Source organism: Topomyia yanbarensis, chromosome 2, assembly GCF_030247195.1.
Source record: "Topomyia yanbarensis strain Yona2022 chromosome 2, ASM3024719v1, whole genome shotgun sequence".
Lineage (NCBI taxonomy): Eukaryota > Metazoa > Arthropoda > Insecta > Diptera > Culicidae > Topomyia > Topomyia yanbarensis.
The window spans coordinates 441096518-441122611 of NC_080671.1; the positions used below are offsets into that span (position 1 = coordinate 441096518).

The window sequence follows — 26094 nt, forward strand, 5'->3', positions numbered from 1 at the left end:
TAAACGGCGGTTCTATTATATAAATGATAAGCAATATCTACTATGATCATGTCTACTCGATAGTTGCTGCACATAAACATTCGAATATTTCGATATTTTCATGTAATTCGAAGAAAAGATGCACACGCCCTTTCATTTACATTGGGTTTCAATGCGCCCATTTGCTGAGCCCCATTAAAAAGTATACTCACAGATAACAGACGTTTAGGTTCGATTTGAATTGTGTGTAAATACCCGCTACTGAGATTCCGAATAAATCAGACGTTTGAAACACGTTTGGCAAACGTTTGTAGATGGCGCAGTGATCGATACAATGCAGTTAGAATGCAGCTGTCGAACACGTATAGCAAACAGTTGCGCAGATGGCAATAGTGAAAAACGGATTTCCAACGTTTATCAATTTGAAAGTTTACACAGGTTTTTGAAGAAATTTTGTTCTAGCCTAAACGTCTGTTATCTGTGGTATACTGTCAAGCTCGCCTATTTACCCAGCCCTACCCAGCAAGACAGAGTCAGTTTAGCCCATTTACCGCGCCCTTCTGAAAATTATGTACACATGTTTAGCCCTTCCGCAAATGATGGTTGCTGAACGGCGAAATCACGACGAATCGCGGAATGCAAATTGGGCGTAAGCATTTTTTTAGTTTCTACCCACTAAAAGCACATAGGAATTAAATTCTTTGTTATATTGTCATAAAGTTTAACCAAAGATGCTTCCGGAAAAACATGGTCATAAAGTAATTTATACCTACAATCAAAACTACATTTAGAAAAGCATCGCCGAATATTGAAACTGATTTTTCTCCATTTGAGTACATTGCGACTTAGGCCCTAATGAAAGATCTTTGTCGATTTGTTAGATATTACATTTTGAATAAATGGTTTAGAAATCATCACAAAAGGGAGTGTTGCCATTTTGACTGATTTTCGTATACTCGCAGAAGAATCAGGCCTTTTTGAAACAATAAAACGTTTAGTTGAATTTCAAACTTGACGAATGATTGTTTCAAACTGAAATGGGCGTTTCTCGGAAGCACGTATTTGGTTTAATTCAACAAATACTTCTGTATGCATTTTAAATAGGTTCATTGTTGAAACAAAATAAAATTTGTTAGATCGAAATGATCCCTTGGTTGAAAAGCAACAGAATCTATGTTTGATTTCAACTAAATTTGAGTTGTTCTCTCATTGGGTTATTACTAAAGATTGTTATTGTTTCGTCGAACTTGATTGTTCGGTTAAATTTATCATGATTTTGTTGTTTCAAACGAAATATTAGTTGAAACTATTGAAAAGCCAAGAAATGAATTTGTTGGTAATTTCAAGCAATAGTATTGATTGATTGAATCAAACCTGAATCTTGTTTGTCACTATATCAAACAGGAAAATATTGTTGATTAAAACCAAAATTTGTTTATTTTTACTGGTTTTTTTCTGCGTGTATACACGTTTCTTCTACAGGAGAAACGCCAAAAGGAATAAACAAAAATCAGCTGATCAGAAACGTCTCCAAATGGCTAATATCGCCCAGCACTTTTCTAATTTTTCATGTTTTGCTCTGTTTCTTTTCAATGCACCTGCTTATTACGCTGTGGTTCAATTCGAGGATGTAATCTACTCTACGCTCTCAACAATAATTTCATTTACGAATTGCTGCTCATTATTTTACCTTCTATTTCTGAAGACGTGCACTGATAAGACTATCACTTGAGGATTATTACTATTTATTATCATCCGGTGTGTCAGAGTAGGCAGATAGTTGTTACATTGAAGAATCTTCACGATGACTGTCAACTTTAGCGCATACGCTTAGATTTCGACATACGATATAATAATAGAATAAAAATAATGTCTGGTGCTGGATCATCACCGGCACCTGGTGTCGATATGGACGATAGTCGCTTCCGGATTCGACCTTATCAACAAATACTATCTTCCTGCAGTGGTGCGCTAGTTACCTCACTTTTTAGTAAGTATAAGGTTCCTCATTATTGTTATTTAGCTTAACCTAAGCTTCCTATTGTTTCTAGTGACTCCGCTAGATGTGGTGAAGACACGCCTTCAAACACAACAGAAAATGATGCTATCGAACAAATGCTACCTTTACTGTAACGGACTAATGGATCATCTGTGCCCTTGTGGACCGAACGGAACCGTGTCCGCTTTTTCCAAACCGACAGTTCATTTCAATGGGACAGTGGATGCATTTGTCAAAATCAGCCGGTACGAAGGAGTTAATGCGCTTTGGTCTGGCCTGGGACCGACGCTAGTACTAGCCCTTCCCACCACCGTTATCTATTTTGTTGCGTATGAGCAGTTTCGACTTCGCTTGAAAGATTTCTGGATGAAGAGTAAGGGCGCGAACTCGGAAATACCGTTCTGGTTTCCTTTAGTAGCTGGCAGCTCTGCTCGCGTACTGGCCGTCTCCATTGTCAATCCGTTGGAGCTGGTTCGCACAAAGATGCAATCGGAGAAACTGAGCTATAGCGAAGTGGGTCGAGCCGTTCGAGGCATGCTCAAATTTCACGGTATTTTGGGCTTGTGGAAGGGATTTTTTCCGACCATACTACGCGATGTACCGTTCAGTGGAATCTATTGGACAACTTACGAGACATTTAAGAAGCGTATCAATGTGACACAACCGTCGTTCGGTGTCAGCTTCGTTGGTGGAGCAATATCCGGTGGTGTAGCAGCTTTTCTCACCGTTCCCTTTGATGTGGTTAAAACCCACCAACAGATAGAATTTGGCGAAAAGTTCCTGTATGCCGACAATGGCGAGAAGAGACTACCGGTCAAAAGTACCGGAACCTTTGAGACGATGCGAAGAATTTACGTGAGTAACGGCATTAAAGGTCTATTTGCTGGACTAACGCCACGGCTGTTTAAAGTTGCACCGGCTTGCGCGATCATGATAGCTTCGTTTGAGTACGGAAAGAATTTCTTCTACACTTACAACGTTACTAGGTACCTGGCGAAACATAGTCACAAGGAACATGGCGAGGCCACGGGGTTACCCACCACAAAATCAAACAAGCACTCAACCATGGGATATTAGAACCTACCACACAAACGACTGGTCAACGAATGAATCTTCCATCATAAATGGATCACGGTTTGAACGGAAAATCAAATTTGATTTGATTTATTTTGCTGTAATAAACTTCGTCTTTATTGTTTTAAACATGTAACATGATTATTCGTAGAATCGATACTGTCTGACACAACCGTTGGTATCATATTCATTGACAGCTTCTGAGTTCTGTAGGCAGTGTTGGTGAATGTTTTGAACTTTAACACCATCCAGTCGGCATTGGTTGTCCTGAAATTGAAGCTAGGGTTCAAACCGAATCAAGATGCTTTCGATGGTTCTATCACATTCGCCCGAATGACATTCACCCGAAAGTCATATACCCGAATGACGTTCGCCCGAAAACCATTTACCAGAATGGACCATTTACCCGAATGTCATTAACCCGAATTGACCATTTACCCGAATGCCATCAACCCGAATGGACCAGTCGCCCGAATGTCATTAACCCGAATACCACATTCACTCAAGCATAATATAAAATCGGTAATTGTCTAGTTTAGCGACTTTAGTGATAGAAGTCCGACTTTAATGCGGTTTTTTTACCAAAAGAATGCATTTTAACGTAAATAAACCAAATCCGAGCGGGAAATGTGAAATCTTTAACCAAAGTTTGATAAACTGAACAATAACAAGTGAGCTGATACAGCGGAGCTAGTGTAATGCGGCTTGGCCGCATATCCGAGGATCCGAAGCGGCGCAAAGCCGCTGAGGTTCCGTTGGACGAGGCGTTGATCCACCCGTCGCCGGAGTTATAAGCAAACCTGTGATCCTCTTGTTTGCCCGGTTTACTCAAACATAGGGGCTATAGCCAGTTTAAAGCCGACTGAGCGGCAGCGAAGTCGGACAGTGCACCAGAAAGGGATGTGGCGTAGCCACATTAGTCAACCGTATACTGACCAATGTGGCTATGCGACATCGCTTTTAGGTGTACTATCCGACGTCTATGAGGTTCTGTTGCCAACGCCACAAATGCTCTTCAGGTGCAAACTGATGCATATAGGACGCAGTTGTCAGCTCGAGCGGTGAAATCTTGTGATAAACCGGACAAGATAATAAGAAATCTTTCGGAAACACCATCGATCGAGGTAAATATATATTGAGATGTTCCGTTAACGAATTGAATCAATTAAATTAGTAATTATATCTTGCATGGTGGGAGTCCATTTGGCACAACACCGTTAGTGAATAGTAGCTCATAAATGTTATGTGGCGAAGCTAGTGTGATGCGGCTTTGCCACAATTACCGAGGTCGTGGAACCGAAGCGGAGGTCCCTACTCGGCAAACCTGTGATCCATTGGTATGCTTGGTTTACTGAAATATAGGGGTAGATTCCTTCTTTAAATATGAGCAGTTCTTTGAGTTTGTTGGCCCTCGCAATCAAACCGGTGATCCACTCGTTTGCCCGGTTTACTCACACTTAGAAATTGATTTCTTCTTTTAAACATGAGCAGCTCTTTTCCCACAATTAGGGGTTGATTGCTTCTTTCAAACATGACAAATCCTTGGATCTGCATGCCAAATAAATCTGCAAAGAAACTGTTGATCCACTCGTCTGCCCGGTATACTCAAACATAAGGGTTGATTCCTTCTTTCAAAACAAGAGCAATTTCTTGAATCTATATACCAAATTAAGGTATTCCAATGGCACTCGAAGAATTGAGGAAAAGTTGTCCAAAGCCTCTCGACGATTTTTTGGATTACATTAGTAAAAATTGTATTTTTGGTAGGAAGGAAACTAATCAAAAGGTTTCTCGATAACCCTTCTTTGCCCCCCGCTCCGTGGTCAGTTTTCGAAAATTTATCGACAAAGTTTCCTAGAACCACCAATAATGTGGAAGACTAGCACAATAAATGGAACGGTTTGTTAAGCCATGGAAATTCTATGGTGTGTTGAAGCAGTTGCAGCTTGAAGAGAAAAACCCTAGTACGTATGTTTTACGCACACTACAAGCGGTGCCAACAGCTAAAAAGTCTAAAAAGAACTCACGAAAGGACTTAAAACTGGAAACCCTAGTTAAATCATACAAACCAGGTGATTGGATTAACTATTCGACTGGTATAGCTTTAGTGTTAATTTCTTCATATCATCAAATGTAATAAAATTTGTATTTCATCTTAATAAATTAAATTTTTTCGAATGACATTTCGATGTTTTTCGGGTATATGGAATTCGGGCGAATGGCATTCGGGTTTATGTTGTATTCGGGCGAATGTCTTTCGGGTGTTCGTGGCATTCGGGTGAATGACATTCGGGTTTGTGTGACATTCGGGCAAATGTCCTTCGGGTAAATGGCTTTCGGGCGAATGTCATTCGGGCGAACGTGACAGAATCGCTTTCGATATAAGATCTTACAATCAATGCTTCTGTAATACCGCAGATAACGAGGGCTTCCCGTACGTAGTATCTCCAGCGAACATACATAAAGGTCGCGTGGAACATTTCCATATTTAATTCGTCTGGAACTTTATCGAGTAGCGCATTACGAGTGTTGTAATTTTCAACTGCAAGCAGAATACTGTCTGCGACATTCGATGATATAATGCTTTTCTGAAATTAAATCGTAGACGTATCACATACGCCGACAGGTAACAGAAGCGAACTCTAATACCTTGAGCATGTAGAAAATTGTAATATAATCCAACAGTTTCCAACAATTATCTGATTTAACCAATCGGTCGATACGTTCAGTAGGCAGTGCATCTATGTCAAACACGAATCTCAAATAGTCCAAACTTTCTTCCGTAATGTCGCCTTCCGGAACAGGGGTATGTGTGATATTAATCGGATCAGGAAATTTTACATCCACTGAGTAGTTATTGAAGTGAGATTCGTGGGATCGTTTCATATACAGTTGCCTTGATTGGGGGGCGCCCTGTCCATTTCGAGTCAGAAGTATACCAGCAGCTCGAGCGTAAAATTCCGTAACCAGCTGAGCAAAGTGGATTCCTTTTTCATCCCAATACCGGTAGTCGTTTAGCATAATGGTAATCACCGAAGTGCGATTGTTTATGATGTCGTACTCCCAAGATGATTGATTATCTTTTTGCACTGATAATTCGAAGGTTTGCTGAAAACATAAGAATTACAATGTAGTGTTAAAATCAGTAGTTAGTATCTATGTTAAATTCAAATAACGCACTACGTCATTGTATTTACATGCACGTTGCAAATCATCTACTAGAGCTTCGGAATAACGATCACCAAAGATCGCTCTCGCAGCTGCACAATACTGGTCCCGCTCTATATTTCCAGGTAACTTTTTCACTACATTGTGAACTCGGACCAGATTACGGCCAGTGGTACAGTTACCGATGAATGAACCGGGTAGCAAGGCGGTCATTAGAAGACGTTGCTTATGCGTCTTCAATCCCATTTCCCGACGAACACTTGCGGTATCCAATTCAGATACCTCCATCAATTCTAGATCAAGCTCTAGCACGTACCATACCTTCAACGGAAGTAAACCTGCAAACATTGAAATGATATTGGTGGTTTTGTATAAATAACAAAAACTAGTTTTTTTTTGTTGATAGTCACCGGTCAGAAGAATAAATTTCATTTTCTTAGTCAGCACAGCCATGGCCCTGAACTGTACAGCATATTTGGCTATTTCTAGATACCGCGGATTCTGCAGGGCATGCCACAAGATACCATACTTTTGGGCCAGTGTTTTCATAGAGTCCATTAAAATTCGATCTGTAGGGATGTGTAAGCGCCGGGGCAAAAACTGTTTGCAGCTTTTGCCATTATTTAGCAAATCTATGACTTCGATGTCGTGATCATACCGTCCGTCTTTATGATGCGGTTGGTAGTGGACCATATCCGGAAAAGTGTCACTGGAACTGGGACCATCGACAAAAAACACTATTTCTGCCTGGCATTCATCTCGAAGAAACCGGAAAAGGCGCTCGAACTGTTGCAATACATTCAAATTTGGCCCACAAATGTTACGCAGCCTTGTTTCCTTGTTGGTTACCATCTGATCTAGATGCATAAGATCCACCAGGATTAGTGGTCTTTCGTTTGAATGAGTGCTACGAAGATTTGTATTATTATGGTTTTGCCGGCCCAAATTTATTGGAATAGTACTTGCGGTAACTTTCAATGCTGTCCTTGATTCGGACAGTCTGTGTAGGTGTCATACGTCGCAAAAAATTATGGAACTGTTCATGCCGTTGTGGTTCCATTGTAAATATTAATGAACACAAATTTATATTGAATCTAAACTAAGCTGCGTTCCTGTTCATAAACGTCCAGATAGAAGACTGAGACCTATTGAGTGAGACTACAAGGTTAAAAGTCCGTATATTGTTCGTTCGTTCAGAATATTGTCGCGCTTATAATAAAATCTCACATTGCGGGCGTCTGAAAGGCGCATCAAATATAGCCGCAGTTGCTCCGCAAGCAGATTTCAGAGGAGCTTTATTTTTCTGCCAGCTGTGTGCTTTTCGAAAGCTTCAAGGAAAAAGCTGCCTATAAATTTATGTAGGCGGCTGTCACGTGCCAATCTCAATTGAGCTTTCGCATATCGAGCGATTATATGAAAGATCAATTTATAGGCAGCTTTTTCCTTGAAGCTTTCGAAAAGCACACAGCTGGCAGAAAAATAAAGCTCCACTGAAATCTGCTTGCGGAGCAACTGCGGCTATATTTGATGCGCCTTTCAGACGCCCGCAATGTTAGATTTTATTATAAGCGCGACAATATAGAATAACGTAAGGAACGTATAGAAGAAGCGAAATGTTTATTGTGGAGAATCTGAAGTCGCAAATAATTAACGTTAGAGCATGATCAGCAGTTTTATTTATACAGGAATTTCGAAGAACTGGAACCAAGAGGGTAACATGAGGTCATACTATCGTAGTCAACATAAGAGCATTGATTGTAACGAAATTTATCCTAAATACGAACGAGGAGCACTTTCGTTTGCATCAAATCAAAGAAAGTGTGCATTGTTCTCCATTGTTTACTGTAACAGCTGTTTGTTAATGACATTTCAACCGATTTTGACGTTGTCTAACTGACCCCCATCGATCGGTGGAAAATCGATGTTGCCTATTGTCAAACTCTGTATGTAGAGATAGGGACGTCAGTTACCTGACTGGAACCGAAACAATCACATCCCCAGCAGAGTTAAAAATATTCTAATTCATTGAATGAAAATTGATCATATTCAGCCGCATTCATTTTCAATATTCAGTGACGCAGCTGAAAACGTCAAACGAACAAACCGCCCATTCATCCATGCAGATTTTCATTCGTCTCCGATTATTACACGAAGCGCCCGTGCAGCCACGAATCAAATGCACCAAAGTAGGCCCTGGTCAGAGAAGAGAAGGGCCACTCAAAATCAAAACTTCTCACAATTCTTTTTAAAATCACTAGCGGCACGTGGTGTCGAAGCCCTGCAAAATACACTGTTAATCAACACATTAGTTCAAAATTATACGACGTTACTGGTATAAAATATCTAGCAAATTCATCCCCGATAATCCGACAAGTGGTCAGAATATGTTCTACCAAATAAAAATTGTCATGCAATAATTAACCCATTTTTCAAACATTGACTGCGTTTTTGGGTTGTAAACGGATATTTTACTTTAAAAATTAACCTATCTTTTTCCATCGAAAAACGAAAGTTTTAATGTTGAAGTATGTAAGCATACATTTACGTTTAAATGTCGAAACTTTTGACTGCACAGTTAATTCTTAGCGCACTGCCCAAGAAACATTTTCAATGGATATCTTCCCAATGGTTATTGTGTGTCCTTTCTTTTGAGAACCACCAAGCAAGGACAATAAATTTAAACGCAAACAGCATTTTGTTAGCCAGCCATTTTCCTTTTCCAGGATTCGATATAAGTTTTTTGGTCCTTATAAAAGTGGAGGAAATTAGTTTATAATTATTTTCAATCTTTAATATTGGAGGCTGCTTTGTATAAATTCTCATGAGTACCTTTTCAAGGATTTAACGTCGCATTTCAATTTTTACGACATGTCACCAAGGTCTGTAAACCATGACAATCGTTCTGACTACTCACCAGTGCTGCCACAATTAAACCTGTACTGGGAGTTGAAAATTCTTCGTATTCTGTACCAACACAATGACAAACAGAATCATTTTATATAATTATTTTTCATTCGAGATAGTGATATACTGAGTTGGTGTTGCGAAAAACCAAAAAAATCCGATTCGGAATCAGTTGTTTCATTTGCGATAAAATTTCGCCAGAAAACAGTCAAAACTACGAAGTGTTCTTTGAAATTTTCATGAAAATGTTAAAAATCTGTCTTCTGAAAAAAAAGAAGCTGTGACCAAAAATCAGGCAATCTATGAGACGTTTGTTTGACAACTCAGTGGAGGGTTTTGTAACAAGTTTGTTTTGCTTTACTACTGCAAACACAAACATCTTTCATTAGTTCCGATTCGTTTGATGTTGGATCGAATCAACGATTTTGTCGGACGTTGTGCCCAGCAAAGCGGAGTAACGTCAGAAGCAACAATCAAGAAATAATCAGCTGATCCAACACGTCTCATGGATTACCTAATCGTTAAATAAATCTGTGACATTAAAGAAAAGTTTGTGAATGTGCAACCCTGGCTGAGCCTTGTATTGACATTTGGATGCGAGATGTGACAAACTTGTATTCAGCAAATCAAATGAAGCCTATGGGTGCTTACAGAGTGGCGGCGAGAAGCTAAGCTGGGGCTAGGGCTGACATTAGAATGCGAAAAACCTGCTTGCTGCAAACCAAAGGGATGGTGTCAGAGTGAAAGCCGAGCGGATCTGCACCGGCTACCTGCTTTTACACTGACAGGTCCCATTTGATATGCTGCAAGCAGGTTTCTGGCATCTCGCATCCTACTGTCAGTACCACCCAAGTAACCCAGAAGCATAACGTAGCGTAATATCTGCTTTAGATCCACATATAATGCTGTCTTGAAGAGCCGTGAAGTCTGATATTATGCTGGTATTATGCCAGAAAAGGAGAAATATAGTGCTATTACTGTGCATAGATTGACAGCTCGTTTCTGCAGTACTAATGCTATTAGCATTAGCTTCAGTTGGCTGTCATTGTCCGCCATGGTTTTAAAATCATTTCTTATGTTTTCTTTCGGTATGATGAGCAAAAGGGAAAAATTATAAAATGAAATGTTCTGTTTAAAACCGTAATTGACTCTCTTCTAATGTATTGTAATGAATATACTTAATGTGTTTTCGTTCTCACATGATATGAATGTTTCACGAAAATTAACTTTAGTATGTCTCGAACTGAGGTACCTTGCCTCGTCCTTCACGGTAAGTGCGCTGCGTTTGCTCCCTAGACTATATTGCATATGTTCGATTGAAATGAAATATGCCCAATATAATCTTCAAGAAGAGTTGCATAACAAATAAACCCATAGCATTACAATAGCATTATATCGGCTGTTTATTTGCTCTAGAATGGTACTAAATGCACTTGTAAAGCTTACATGCTTTAAAGATCCTTGAAGCATGTACGCGTTATATCAGCTTTATATACGCATATAGAGCCAGTGTTAATGCTATATGTCGGTTGCGCTATTATGCATTATTGTTGCTAATATATAGTTTTATTGCATTGTTAATGGTGAAATGGAGTTTCAATGCAACATTAGTGCAAATGTATAGCCATTATAGTGCAATGGCTTAATGCTTATGGTTACTTGGGCAGCACATACACAGTTTCTCGCCGCCACTCTGTAAGCGGCCTATCACAGTAAACGCAAGCAATCCGCGCAGATCCGCTCGGCTTTCATTAGGTTTGTTTCAATACACTGTTTTTGCTCCTAGTTGCTCCGTAGCAAACAGGAATAAAAAAAAACTTGCTAATTTTTAATTCGGTTTGCTACTAGAAGTAGAAAAGGAGAAGAAGTACTTCCAGTTTCTCCTGATACTGTAACAAACCTATTTTGACATCAATCCTTTGATTTGCTGCAAGCAAGTTTCTCAAATCCCGCATCCTAATGCCAGTGCTAGCTCCAGCTCAGTTTCTCGCCATCACTCTATCAGCGGTCTAACTCAACATTTATAACCTGTTCACTGGTATGCATCGCACACGCAAACGAAAAACTACCTAAAATTGAGTTCTTTTATCTCAATCTCGGGGTATCGTGGAGGCAGGTAAAATTAGGTAAACCGTGTTGAAAGCCATTTCAGTTGGCAAGAGAGCGAATGGGTTTTCGGAGATAAGTGGAACAGCTCTTTTAAGCATTTCTGCGTAAGAGCGTCTGGAGCGATCTTTGGCGGATCGCTTCAGTTTATCCGCGCGAAGTTTGTACGTTGGGCATGTCAAAAGTGCATGCGGATTCTCCCCACAGTAAACACACTTCTCAGCGGGCCTACTGCAAGTATCATCCGCATGGCGTTCCCCACATTTACCGCACCGTTGCTTGTTGCTACAGTAAGTGGCCGTGTGACCTAGCTGCTTGCAATTGGAACAATTCATGACCCGCGGTACAAACAGGCGTACAGGTAGACGAGCTCCTCCCACTTCAACGTAGCTCGGAAGTGCAGATCCAGCGAAGGTTACGCGAAACGAGTCTGATGGATAGTAATTCCCATCTTCGATGGACTTTGAGTGCAATTGCTTGCACTCCAAAATCTTAACTGATTGAAGGTTAGGGTCCTTAAAGCGGCCAGCCCCATCATTCATCAGATCATCGACAGTTAGACCCGCATCACTTACCACACCGTCGATCTCCACATCACGAGAAGGGATGTAGACGCGATACTCCAGCGTAAAGAGGCTATTGCTAACGATATCATTGGCCTGTTTCAAGTCAGTAACGACTACGCGCAGTTTATCTGACTGAACCTTTTTAATCTCGGTTACGGCCGAGTAACGTTTTGTCAGCTCCCGTGCAACAGTTATGCTGTTTAACGGTTTATTTTTGGGCCGAAAGTATACCACCCAAGGACCAGCGGATCCATCCTGGTAAACCTTAACTCAGGGGGGCTGTGAGACATTGGGGGGAAGTGGATCGACCATAACATTATCTGTCTCAGTATCAGATATATGTTCTTCTTCCCCATAATATTCGTCTTCGGAGGGTGATCCTTCTGTTTGTTCCATTTTTTTGCGGGAGCAACACGCTCGACCGCACTGTTTAACTTAAATCAAAATAAAAAATCAAAAGCAATAAAAAGAGAAAAAAATCGATAAGAAAAGTAAAAAACGAAACACTTCACCAGTTGGTTTCTGACGAGCTGGTAGGTGAATTGATCCTTCGTTTGTTTTATCCGTCACCCGCGTGACCTTCACACAATAGAGCTGATATAGCTCGTCTAAACAAAGCCGTCTTTCAGGCAAGAAAACTGTTTAGTAACTTCACTGCACTACCTTTACCTTCGCAGGTAATAATTATCACTCGCGGGACTGTTTATTAGTAATGCTTTACCGCAGCCTCTGCCACAGCAAGCACCTTCGTACTACCGAAAAAACTAAACCACACCGGAGAGAACAAAAATCACTTGTTTCCCGGTACAAAGTTGGGTTACGAATGATGAACAATACCTGTTCTAGCTTTTATCAAGCTAAATTGTTTGTTGGGACAAATTGTCACAAATTTCTTTATCCCCCCCTCCCCTATTACGTAACAAATTCCTTGAAATTTTTTTTTCTTCAGTGAAAACATGTTACGTAACGATCTAGCTAACTCCCCCTCCCCCCCCCCCCCCCCCTATGTCACAATATGTAACAACGTGTCGAACCAACCCCCCCCCCCCCCCCCCCTAAAAGCGTTACGTAATTTATGAATGGTCCAAAAGAGCTTCGATTATTTTTAACTCTGATCCCCAGTAATAGTTTTTGTTCAGGAGTGTGTCAGTTTTAGATTAATAATTTTGACTGTTCTTTAATAAAAACAAGATATGTTAAAACTAGAACTTTCTCTCCCAAGCAATAGTTTTAGCCGGTGCACATTTTGGTTAAACTCAAGAACAATTTTAAAAACAGAATTTGATTGATTAGTTTAACTCACTGAACCAATTTTATCAATTCTGTAATCTAAAAAGAATGTTTGTGTTTGTATTATACTGAGCATGGTGAATTTGGCACCACTTGCACCTGGTATAATCAACCTGTACAAAACGTTGCATAACGTAGGGCTGATTTTTGGAACAACATGTGTTCTCATTCAGCCCTTCGTTAAGCGGACCCTACACGAGACAAGAATATTGTCAATCGAAATATTGACAAGACTGCTTCAATCCGTCAATCCCATTTGAATTCTACAGAATCAATATTTTCATAATGTGCTTACACGATCAATATATTGATCAATAATTGGTTTATTGTCAATATTTCTACTCGTGTAGGGTCCGCTTTATGCAAATTCGCGACAATTCCTTTCGATCGCGGGAGTCCGCGTGGAATTTTCGGCAGATGCTCTATTATCGCTATTATTAGCGCATTTACCTAAAATTCCACGCGGCCTTTCCCGATTGGAAGGAACGGCCGCGCTCCATGAAACACCGTACTCAGCCGAACTGATATAATGTTGGGAATTTGCATAACGAAGGGCTGAATGAGAGCACATGTTGTTCCAAAAATCAGCGCTGCGTTATATCGAAGACTGCATGTCAAGAAGACTGGCAACTCTGTCCAAAATCTGGAGACAGTAACAGCAACGCCACTTGCAGGTAAAGGTGGTACTTCCCATTGTGATGCACACACACATATACACTTTTACACTAAGCTTCCTACCTTCCTCCAATAGAGGCGCTGTAACCACTCTCGCTTCTCGTTTGTATTAGAGATGGGCGAAACAGTTCACTTCGAAGAACCATTCCCGACTGAACAGTTCTGTAAAAAGAACTAGTTCAGATGAAACGTTCTTCCGTTCAGCTGATATTTTACTTGTATCTAGCGAATGTCTCTCAAAACATTCGATTCTTGGAGAGGAACCAAACAGATGGTGCCCAAACTATTATACCCCTGTATGCTTAACAAGTTCATCATGGGTAGCGATTTCTTCATGATGTATAACTAGAGAAATAGAGAATGTGATGAGTCGTTCTTCGCCGGTTCCATTCAGGGAGAGCACAGAGAGCGGTTTGTGGGACGGCAAGTCGGTTCATTTTCATTCGTTCGCCTAAAAATCGGTCCGAGAAATTCGCCAAACGGCTTTGGGTCAGGTTCAGTTCATTCGCTTTGAAGAGAATTGAGAACTACCGTTCTTTTAAAAAGAACTTCCGTTCGCTCATTCTCTTCGAAGAACCAGTTCACTTGAACCGTTCGCGAACGAATGGCCCATCTCTACACGCCACCGAAAAACTACCTAAAATTCAGTACTTTTGACTCAATCTCGTGGTATGGTGCAGGAATGTAAAATTAGGTAAACCGTGTTGAAGGTAGTTTCCATTTAACTACGGCAAAAATAATAACTCAACCTTGAGTTTAATTTACTTAAATTTAAGTTGAATTTACCTAATTTTGAGTATACCCCAAACAACTCAAAAGTACCTTACAGCACGGAAGACGTCGACTGAGTCGAATCTCTCGTTTTGTTTTTGACAACACTAATAAGTGCGAAAGTGATGCACAGCTCGAAAGTACCTAAATTTAAGTTAAAAGAACTTATTCTGTAGGTTATTTTACGGTTGCGTGTAGTTTGTATGGGGGAAGGAAAGAGATATCAGTCTTCTTAATATGTAGTCTTCGGTTATATGCAACGTTTTGTACAGGTTGTGGCAGTGTGGCCAAATTCACCATGCTCAGTATAACACAAACATTCTTTTTAGATTACAGAGTTGATGAAATTGGTTTATTGAGCAATACTTACCAATCAAATTCTGTTTTACAAATTGCCCTTGCGTTTAAACCAAAATGAGAGGCTTCCCTAGTACAGTCGTGATGCGCTGGTTGGGCCACACCTCTGTCCAACTAACGAATTTGATTCGTTAGTTGGACCGACTGACAGTGATGTGAAAAAACTCTCCAAAGAAGACGTTAGTAGTGTAATTGCATCTATTCACATCTCTAGTAATTGACAGATTGATTGTCAAAGTAAACTTGTCATAAGATTTTGACTTTCAGATGCTTTTTAGTTGGACAATGCACAGTGGCTCAAAACAGCAAATTCATGCCTTTAATTATTTTGAGGCTAAACTATAGGGTTTTGAGTTTTAGTGATTTTAGACAAGTTTTTGGAGTTATTAAGACGGATTTTTTTAAGTAAACGGTCATGTTCCAAAATGAAGTGTAAAGGCATTTCTGAAATATAACTTTTTACTGAAAGGATATAGGCGGTTTGGGTCTTCAGCAAAGCTGTAGAGAATGTTATTTTAAGTAATTTAACTGAAGATACTAACTCTATCTACAGCCGATTCGTTGTTATGAGTAGTTTTAGTTAGCATCCGTTAAAAATCTGTTTTTTAAAAATAACTTTTGTGGTATTAATTTCTCTACAACAGTGTTCTCTGCAATGTATTAGATATTGTAAAACGCCACAACTTTGTTGAATATTTTAAGACGCTCCGTTGCTTATATAAATAGTTAGAGATGTTTCTTTGATTAAGAATGTCATATTTCTTAGCCAGTTTTCTAAAAAAGTTGCAAATATATGCAGGTGATATTGTATTATCTTGAAAGTACTATCAATCTACTGCAAAGTCTTGAAGGAATGGTTAGTATCCGTTGGTATCCAAAAATGTTGCGTACTAATGAAACGGCGAATATTTGAGTTCTAACGTCGTTTATATTCTATTCAATCTTAAATAATGTGAAAGTAGCAAAGGTCTACAATAGAATGTTGATGATCTAGTTATCCTCTTTCGATAAACTGTTGTCTGGGTTGTTATGTAATTTTTTAATGGGATCGTCCTCGGTTTTACTCGAAAACTGCAACAACTTACGTTTACCAATTTCGACGACAAACGAAATGGCTCACTAATAAACGACTACATTAAAATGCTTGAAATCTGAAAGCATACTGGAATGCCTAACATAAAATTTATTGTCAGTAATATATAGATCACAAATATTCATGAAAATATCGACGAGGGGGGTAAGAGATTAGGTTCATTCGGTGAAAATTGCTTTTAATAGATTTTGATGATACACAAAGCGTTACCCAACAAACATTAGGAGCTGAACTATAAGACTACGTGTTGATTTAAAGCAGATTAAAGGTTATGTAAGCTGAATAAAACTTTCGCTGAACTATTTAAACATGAACAGTTTATTCAGCCTATTTAAAATCCAGTATTCGCCAGTTCCAACTAGGCTGAACTATACTGCTAATAAATGTAATAGCGACAATATTAAAGCTTTTATTCAACCATCTTAATTAGACTGAATTGCGAGTTGAATAAATGATGATGTTACCAATAGTATTACCTTTAATCATTAAGCTGCACTACATGTCTTCAAAAGGTTGTTTCTACCTTTACATTTGCCGTTATACCACCTTTGACATTTAGCTGAATTATGTGTCTAACAAAGGTAATTGTAACTACTACAAAAATTGGCGCGATTAGCAAATCATGAGGAATGGCAACCGACCTGGGTTCGAGTCCCAATACACACACAATATTTTTTTACTATTATGTGAAGGATTTTTTTTTATTATTTCGGTGTATTCCAATTGAGATGTTTTGCATATATTACAGTTAAGGAGCAATAGATCAATAAATGAATAAAGAAATAAAGAAAGTTTATTTAGTTTTTTTTATATCTACTGAGTTTTCACCACGGGAAATACACGATTTACAGTTTTTCAATGTACAAGCTTACCAAATCACACGCGCCCTTTTAATTCGAAACGGTCTGTTTACTTGTGAAACATGAATATTCTCATATTGAACACAAGAGAAACTTTTTGTTCCAACGTTGCTATAAATTTTAGACACCAGCATTGTTATCATGATTTTTTTCTATCCATCGACTTGCAAACAAAGGTACAATGAAATGATTATTCACGCTGGCGAACTTAATTGATATAAATAAATAAACTATTGAATTCGAACAGCGACTTCCGCTTACCAAAAAAATCACAATAGAAAGAAAATCATTTGGCAGGGAGTGGTAAATAAATTGAGGAGACTGCCACCTTAGAATTATAAATTGAGTTCTTGTCGACCGGTCTCACGAACACTAATGCGGTTTGCTGGTTGAAAACAATCCCATTTGCTTTTGCCGTCTTTGTTTATTATTTTCCACCAGCTAGTGATGTAGTATTTGTGTCATGTGACGTGTACGTACATGAGCCGTAGAAAAGTCTATGACTTCAATCCATCATTCAGTTACCATCACTTTCATATAACACCCATTTTTACTTATCTAAATGTTTTGTGACAACCATAAATCCTCACCTTGGAAACAAAAACGACTATATTCATCATTTTTTAAATAAATAAATTATCTAATTTAAAATTCCCGAATGTTCTAAAAATTATTAAATTAAAAAAAATTTGAATGAAAAAATTATCGTAGGTTGGGATTCGAACCCAAGCCAACTAGGTTCACTCAAATCAAAAGAAGGTTACTGTAGCCTTTGTACAGACTCTATTCAGCAGCCTAGACTTGTCGGTACATCGGTGAAATCTTAAGCATTCGATGTATGCAAGATTGGTGCAGACAGTAAGGTAAGTGCTTAGTATTCAACAGGTTGCTGGTTCGGATCCAGGTACGTGATATGATATCCAACAAGGTAATACAATTTTTCTCTAACTGTAACGTAACACCAATAAAAGAATATGGCTTCCAAAGAGATTGATGGCGTGTGTAACTTGAAATAAATGTCTTTTTTTAACAATTTTCCTATGATAATTCTCTCAGCTGAATAGCGGTAACGAAAAGGTTTATTGATAAAGCTGAACTGTGGTTTTCTTCAGGCTGTATACGTGCTGAAGAATTGTTCTTTCATGTGTCTTAATCAGACAAGCTGAATAAATTCTCCAAATCCCGGATGTTTAAGGGTGGAATAAACGATATATGATTACACGTATACTTCCAATGTTCAGCTAGAGCTGAATAAAGCAACTGTTAAAACGTTTATAAAACCACGAAATGTTTGTTGGGTAGTCAATTTCCATATAATAATGCAACATTTGAACTTAATTTCTCTAATTTTCGTAGTAAAATATTAAAAATAATTGAGAGTGAACCTGTGGAGGAGACTTCAAGAAAAAACCTGTTTTAATCCACCTAGAGGTGCAATTGTGCCTTTACTCATTTCTCCAAACAATGATTTAATAGCTGGTTCGTACAATATAACATTATGGAAATGTCTTTCATTCTTATTACACTTGGTAAGTATATATAAGAGCACCCCCCGGAATCGGTTTGAATCGGAGTTTTCTATGTGATCGCACTCCACAACCCGAATTCGTTACCATCGGGATTTGCTGCATGATCGAACGTATCACCAAATACAAATATGTTAATACGGAATGCTCTGATGATTTTTCGAGGACTCGTTTTACGCTACCCTGTACCTGGAAAGGCACAGTGTCAAAATGACAGTTTACTTTGATGAATTATTATTGAAACTGGCAACGCAGAACGCCAAGCTGTTTATTATTGTATCCTAGTGATATTTGTTTTTCGTTTTTTTTTATTTACGTGAATCTAATGGCATATTCGTTTTTGACAGTGCACTACACCGATGTAGTCGGTGCTACACTCATTCAAACTTGGGTGTAATCAGTGTATCTCTTTCTTTGCACTACATCGGTGTAGCACCAAGAAAAAACGAAAACGCCATAAAGTTTTGCTTTCTCGCGATGTTATTCGTTTGCATTTTCGACGTGAAATGTACAAAGGCACCGAGGTTTCCTATCAGCGCTGGCCAGTTCTACCCTGTGGCTGCTGGTAGCAACTTTCTTCAATCTGTCGATTTCCGGAACGCATATCATCGTAGGTTCGACTATCGGTTTCAGTCTGGTCGCCCGTGGAATGCAAGGACTCAAGTGTAGCACACTCGGAACGATCGTCGGATCGTGGTTCATTTCACTTATGCTCAGTGGTATGATAAGCGTGATGTTCTGGTTCATTCGTAGATTCATTTTGAAAGCCAGAAACCCACTCAAGGCTGGGCTGTTATCATTGCCGCTGTTCTACGGAGCCACACATGGTAGTTAACGTATTCAGTATTGTGCACGATGGACCGAAGCTGCTCTACATGGATAACATCCCAACTTGGATGGCGGTAGTTATTAGTGTTTCCGTAGGACTGTTGGTTACTGTACTCGTGCAGCGTTTTGTCGTGCCTTGGCAGAAGAACGAGATTCTGAATCAGAACAAAGTCACACGCACTGAATTCATTGTCGGTGATTCGGATTGTGATTCGTCATCAAACGGAAGTCCGCGGGAACAAAACGTCCACTTTTCTTGGTAGGCGATGGAAAAACTACCAGCTATTACCGAAACGACTGAACTGGTAGAACTGTCCTCGCACCAGCACAGCGGATTGACTAAGAAGCTTTCGTCTCCGCATGCAAATAAAAAACAAACCAAATCCGCACAAGATCGAAAATTGTGAAGAAAGCAGAAAACCTACTTTCAGCCAATCAAATCGGTCTGGATAACACCAATCTGACGATAACCAGCCTAAACTACATCGATGAGTATCAGGCAACGATTACTCGTACATTGATCGTCGAAATAGCAGTAATATGTCACCAAAGTCACCGGATTCAACTACGCAAAACAACTTCATATACCCATATACGGTCTATTTTAATGCTTAATGCTTGTAATGCTTATAAACATTCGAAAAGCTTGTATAAAACTTATAAACATTTGTAAAGCTGCTATGCAGCTTATAAACATTTGTAAAGCCCATATAGAGCTTATAAACATCGGACAGCTATTATATAGTCAATATGCTGCTTATTTTAGTGCTTACTGGTTTGCTGAGAATTTAGATACCCCATCATAGATAGTCCTAACGCTAATGATGTGACATAAAAACGCGTCAGAGAATATTGATTGACACCCTTCGACACAAGTTTGACCGTACCAACCAGTAATAAATTATACAAATCTGCCTTTTCAAGAATGGTTTTTGATAAAGAATTAGAAATTTTGGTTAAGTGCGACGGGCAAGGTTGTTTGAAACTGTCACCATTAAGCTTTTTGTTTCCCCTTGAGTTAGCCAAGATATCGACGATTTATAAGTTTCTCAGAACATTACAAATTCTATGTTCAATAATAGTCAATATAAATGCGAATTCTACTCGCCAGTGATTCGTTTTGCCATAGACAGATATAACTCAATGAGTATGGTGATTCGAATGATTCTACTACTCTTAGATGAGCCTTGGGTCCAGCTCGGGTGCCTAAAATTAGAAATCTTCGAGATCTTTGGTTGATTCTCCGTACTAGCAAGTTGGGTTCGGATCGGGTTTCTCAAATTTTAAATTTTTGGGTCGGGTTCTGGTTTTCAAATTTCAGAATTCTCCGGGTCGGGTTCGGGTTTTACAAAATTTTCATTCTCGGGTACGGGTCGGGTCCGGGTTTTTCAATTTTAAAATTTTTGGGCTCGGGTCGGGTTTCTCAAATTTTATTATTTCGGGCTCGGGTCAGGTTCGGGGTTTTCAATTTTCAAGCTCTCGGGTTCGGGTAAGGTTCGGGTTCGAAAAAATTGAAACCCGACCATCTCCAATTAGTGGGTGATGCTTGATCAAATTTTAATGAGAGGATAAATGCAATCCGCTATACCCAGTGCTATGGGTGGTAGACCTGCTACAATGGGTGCTAGTAATTCAAATACATCATTGGATACGCGATAATTTCATTCCAAACCACTGTGCAGTCAGCATACGCTATGCATCTGGTAGCCTTTTAATCCACTGACTCTTTATCCTGCAGCCAAACGCAACACATTCTTACAAAAAAGATTCTCACGAGCAGAGCATAAAAAATTGACATTTCTGCGTGAACTTGAAAGAAAACCGAAATTCAATTCATGCCTGCTGCGATGAATGAAATATTTGGTTCGTTTCCCTCGTCATTCGTTCTCCCGACGCAGCGCTTTCAGGTTCAAACGTGTTCGGTTTCAGAAGCAAAGTGAATTTTGTTTTTATGCTGGCTCTGAGAGGGATTATTGAGCAAAAGTGCATCAGATATAGATTATGCAGTTCACTTATGCTCGAAAATGTAGAAGATGCCAACTTTCGCCTTCAAACTGTCGACATAATAACAAATGAACACGCCACCGAAAAACTACCTAAAATTCAGTACTTTTGACTCAATCTCGTGGTATCGCGCAGAAAGGTAAAATTAGGTAAACCGTGTTGAAGGTAGTTTCCATTTAACAACGGCAAAAATAATAACTCAACCTTGAGTTTAATTTATTTAAATTTAAGTTGAATTTACCTAATTTTGAGTATATCCCAAACAACTTAAAAGTACCTTACTGCACGGAAGACCTCGACTGAGTCGAATCTCTCGTTTTGTTTTTGACAACACTAATAAGTGCGAAAGCGACGCACAGCTCAAAAGAACCTAAATTTAAGTTAAAAGAACTTATTCTGTAGGTTATTTTATGGTTGCGTTAATGCTTTGGTTGGTGAATGAATTTATATTTCTTCTGCCCTCAAGCATTCGATTCTGCATGAAATTTCAGTCAGTTGAAAAGTGAATAAATGAGGGAGGCGTGGAATCTGAATGTCGGTTTCGGTAAATGCAAGCGGATATAGGTAATTGATTTTGAAATTTCGTGGCTCTGCTCACGAGTGGCGAAAATCGCATTCGCATGAAAATGCTGCCTCCAAATTCAGTGAGCGTTGCATTCGGGATAATTTGCTTCATCCATCGAATGAAATGCTGTGTGAGAAATTCTAAGCTAGATTGTGCCAGTAGGGTAAAGGTTCCCCCACACTGACGCGATTTTGTCGCAGCGACTGCGAAAATTTCGCGAAGCGACTTGTCGCTAGCAACTCTGCCCATGGCGACAGATGTGCGCTCCCATACTGACGCGAAATTTTCGCGTCGGCTGTTGCGAAATTGCAGCGATTTTTTAACAATCGCTGCGTGCGAGGATTGTGTCGCAGTCGCTGGGTGTTCGCCAGATATTCAAGATGGCGCAGACTAATCAACTATTGTCATTTGGCGCATCTCAACTTTACATAAATAATAATACTTTCAAAGTAGATTGTTGGTTGACTTTGATATCCCTTTTTCGGTCAAGTTGACCAGAATTCCGGAAAAAATGAAAATAGTTATACGAAAAAAATTGCCTAAATTTCAAAACCAAACTGATGGGCGCTACCAAGTCCAACAAAACTATTTGAAAAAGAAGATTACATACCGTATGAAAGCCAGGTAAATCAAATGAATACTGGAGCGGTAAAATTGAATTGAAATTAGGGTGGTTAGAGCTATTTACTATAATCCAGTGCTTCAAGTCTTTCGAGAAGAAAAAATATTCCAAAGCGGACTCATCTTTCCAAAGAGCTGATCGAAAAATAGTTCGACAAACAGGCTCTTAATCCCAACGATTCGAACGTAGAAGAATTAGTGAAAGCATTAGAAAAACGATACGTCGGTAATAATTCGGATGATGAGAAAGAAGGCCTTCCAGAAAAGGACGATCATTTCTTGTTCAAGGAAGATCTTTTAGCATTTTGTTTGAGGGAAGAAATTAACGCCAATGAACGGTTGAACATGTTATGCCAAAGACTCCATAACAATCTGAAATATAAGAATATAAAGTTCATACCGCAAATCGAGCGGGAGATTGAAGTTACCGACAAAATAAAGATAAATCGATGAAATCTTGGGTACGGAATCGATCGGAATTCCCATGCAATCAGATGATAATCATGTTTCTTCAGCTGGACGGAGAAATAGCAACCTCTCGTCGAGCAAGTTCTGTATGTTGGTTAACGGTATAACCCAATAGAGCAAGTGCACATCAAATCAAAATATACTCACACTGATAGCTGCTCAATTTCTCAAGAGTACATGTATCTGTCCGCCTAGATTGAGGGAACATTCGAAATCAAAACCCCACTGCTTCTGGTCGGATATACGCGCAGCCACGACGAATCATCTGAATACACCTCTATGCAAACCGGATCTAATCTGCCGCATATGCGAGAGTTAACTTACATCTCCTTGTTTATAATCCTGGAACCAAATGTGGAGACTCCCAAGTTCGGCACCAACGGACTGGAGTGTGTGGAGTTGCAGCAGACTATGGCGCGTATTTATCTGTGAGGAGAGGCGTACCGCAGTGAGTTTCCTAGGAGGGGATGCTACCGCTAGCAACGTTGCTCAGTGGCGAAAGGGTCTGCGTTACAAGGCTGCTTGGTCCGATCAATGTTCCCTTTGTGATCGATGAAAACGTGGAGCTAATGATATATAGGCGATATGTTTCACTACAACATGGATGCATGTTCACAAATTGGCGGAATTCGGTCCACTAACCGAGTAATTTTTAATCGGTTCCAAAGATAGACAATATTTATGCAGCCAAGTTTTTTAGGAAATCATGAATATGATGTGCGCTTCGCCGAAGGATTTAAATGTTTTATTACCTTGTTTTTACATTTTTTTGGAGCACTATGTGTATCTTATCTTAGGACACAGTCTCCTAACAGGTGATAGTACTTTTGTCATTATACGAGAGAACAACGATTTCTACTTTGTGGATCTACAACCAGCGGTAAAAAATACTCCAGCTCCGATACGTACTGTCCTTTAAGTAGAATTTACTACTTTGTCAATCAGGACAACGTCTAGGGAAATATTCCAAAAGAGAACCGGGTGTTCCTGACACAGCTAGATGTGAACAAATCAGCCTACTGGAGACCGCTATTCAATCGATCTCATGAAGCTCCCACTAGGGTTGTGGTACCGGTAATACCGGTACCGAAAATCCCTGGAATACCGACCCATTTTTGGTACCGTAATACCGGTACTGAACAAAAGCCAGTACCGGTATTTTCGGTACTATACAATTTTTTATGACAAATATCGGTCTGCCAGATAACGTTTAATTATATTAATTTGCCTTCTAGATAAATCGTTGAGATGACACCTTTGTGTGGGAATGAGGTCATCATAATAATTCTAGAAGTTAGTTTTATTAGCGACATTCTGATTGGTTTCCATTATTGACTGGGTGGCGCGTAAGTCATGTCTGCTGTATTTGATTTACTCTTAAACCTTTATCTATAAAAGAACGAACAGCGATTTAGTAGCTAACAGTTTTAGACTTGGTGAACCGTTTCAAATGGGGCGATTATTGGTGATCGGAAAATTCAGCAAAACTCCATAGTTTACAGGAAAGCAAGGAGCCTTGATATGCATTAGAGAATAGTAGGCAAAGACATAAAGGTCGAAACCAATTTTCAGAAAAGCAAGAAAGGAAATGCGATTGACCTGCTCGGATTTACTGCGATTCTCGCTTTGATTTACTGTTGTTAATAGGGTTTCATACATTTACCATCTGTTCAAGACGACGAAAGTCGCACCACTTAGCAGTAATTGATTTCAAAGTGGTCTAGATTTCGAAATAAAAGAAGGTGCCCTTTACGAAAAACATCCTCTGTGAAATGAGTCTTGCCATTCCGAAGCAATTAAAAACAATAAACATGTTTTTTTGATCAGCACAAATCAATCATCTGAGAATAAGATCATCAGTTTGAGCATTCAATTTCAGTTTGAAGCTTTTTTCGAATTTTTTAAAAAAATATTCGAGTACCGGTTCTTTACCGGTACTGAGGGCTTCAGTACCGTAGTACCGGTTCTCGCCAAAAAGGGTGCTGCGAACGCTACCCACCGGTTGTATTCACGATGGAATTTACTTGTACAAAAGTGCACTGAATGTATGAGATTTGTTAAAAACTTTTGAAAAAAAGATTGTTAAGAAGATTGCAATTTGGAGAACGCACCGTGAAATTTCGAGCCACATCTTTCCATTTTAAGAACTATATTTGCTCCACGGATAACATTTCCGAACACAACGTGTTTACTATCCAGTCAATCGGTTCTAAAAATATACCGTTAAAATTGACGCTCGGAGTGATATATGTGGCATCTCAATTACTTTTCCGGACATATATAAACAACTGGGAACCATTCATATTAGGACCGGAATTAGCCATCGACAGTACTCCAAACCCAAAGTGTTTTAAATTAAAACTTTCATCGACAAACTTTTTTCCGAATATAGATTTTCCACCCATTCCATTGTTTGCAGCAAAATCCCCACCTTGGCACATCTAAAACGGAAAATTGGCATTTTTTTGATGCACTACCAGAACAAAAAAAACTTGCAAACTCCGGAATAATCCTATGAAACGTAAACCCTTTATAGTCACAACCTTGTTCCCCAGCGCACAATGCTCAAAAATTTTCCACCGTCTTCGGCACAATATCTGGCCTGAGGGACATTATAATGCTTTCCACGGCATTGCTGCCTACTCGAATACACCGGATTTCGTTTTTTCTCTTCCGGTGCGCCATCGGCTGAGTGGCCTCGATACTTCCTGGTCACCTCGAAAGCCATCAACGTACTTCATCTGCTCCATTGTAAATTCTTATTTAATCCGCCCAAGACCCCAAGTATTCTTTGACTGCGTTCGCCCTCTTCTATGTTGGTACCTGTGATCGATCGTGACAGTCGAACATATTCCACATCATTCCAAGTCATTAACGTCCAGTTCTATAGCTTCTTGTCCTGTCTCATCAGGTTGCGTCAAAATTATTCTAATCTGTGAACCTGCAACTTCTTTCTTTATGTGATAGATCATCTCCAGGAATCGCTTTTAGTTTGCATAGAGTTCCATCTAGGTGTCCATGCTCTTAGTCTTAGTCTAAGCTCCTACTGTACGAACCGTGAATCACGAAAAAGCAGAACGTTTGGAATATCATTCATAACCGTTTTCTCCATTAGCTTGGACAGTTGGTCGGTGTTAAGTCAGACTGGACTAAGTCGCAAAATATCAAAAAATTGTGATAATGATAGCACTGGATAAAGAATTTTTTCTGCTACATTCAACTTTTGCCAGATTTGCAGCA

The 26094-nt window shown here is 39.4% G+C and overlaps 2 protein-coding genes across 2 annotated transcripts; one reads left to right on the forward strand and one right to left on the reverse strand.

The window, feature by feature from the left end:
• The first annotated feature begins 1543 nt into the window (after positions 1–1543).
• On the forward strand, positions 1544–3181 carry LOC131685609 (probable mitochondrial glutathione transporter SLC25A40). Its single transcript, XM_058969465.1, has 2 exons — positions 1544–1969; positions 2031–3181. Exons 1-2 carry the CDS (start codon positions 1849–1851, stop codon positions 3053–3055), a joined length of 1146 nt encoding a protein of 381 aa, XP_058825448.1. The 5' UTR covers positions 1544–1848; the 3' UTR covers positions 3056–3181.
• Positions 3132–7396, reverse strand: LOC131685608 (uncharacterized). The gene is made up of 6 exons (XM_058969464.1): positions 7183–7396; positions 6631–7127; positions 6233–6558; positions 5702–6160; positions 5446–5640; positions 3132–3319 (listed from the first exon to the last, which is right to left on the reverse strand). Exons 1-6 carry the CDS (start codon positions 7278–7280, stop codon positions 3194–3196), a joined length of 1701 nt encoding a protein of 566 aa, XP_058825447.1. The 5' UTR covers positions 7281–7396; the 3' UTR covers positions 3132–3193.
• Positions 7397–26094: the final 18698 nt, after the last annotated feature.

What these genes read in the sequence shown, in the direction of transcription:
- LOC131685609 (XM_058969465.1), top strand. Translation starts at nt 1,849, where the DNA reads ATGTCTGGTGCTGGATCATCACCGGCACCTGGTGTCGATATGGACGAT. An exon ending in GCTAGTTACCTCACTTTTTA is followed by an intron (nt 1,970 to 2,030) that starts GTAAGTATAAGG and finishes TATTGTTTCTAG; the next exon opens with TGACTCCGCTAGATGTGGTG.
- LOC131685608 (XM_058969464.1), bottom strand. Translation starts at nt 7,280, where the DNA reads ATGGAACCACAACGGCATGAACAGTTCCATAATTTTTTGCGACGTATG. An exon ending in GAAATTTATTCTTCTGACCG is followed by an intron (nt 6,559 to 6,630) that starts GTGACTATCAAC and finishes CAATGTTTGCAG; the next exon opens with GTTTACTTCCGTTGAAGGTA. An exon ending in GTATTACAGAAGCATTGATT is followed by an intron (nt 3,320 to 5,445) that starts GTAAGATCTTAT and finishes CTTCAATTTCAG; the next exon opens with GACAACCAATGCCGACTGGA.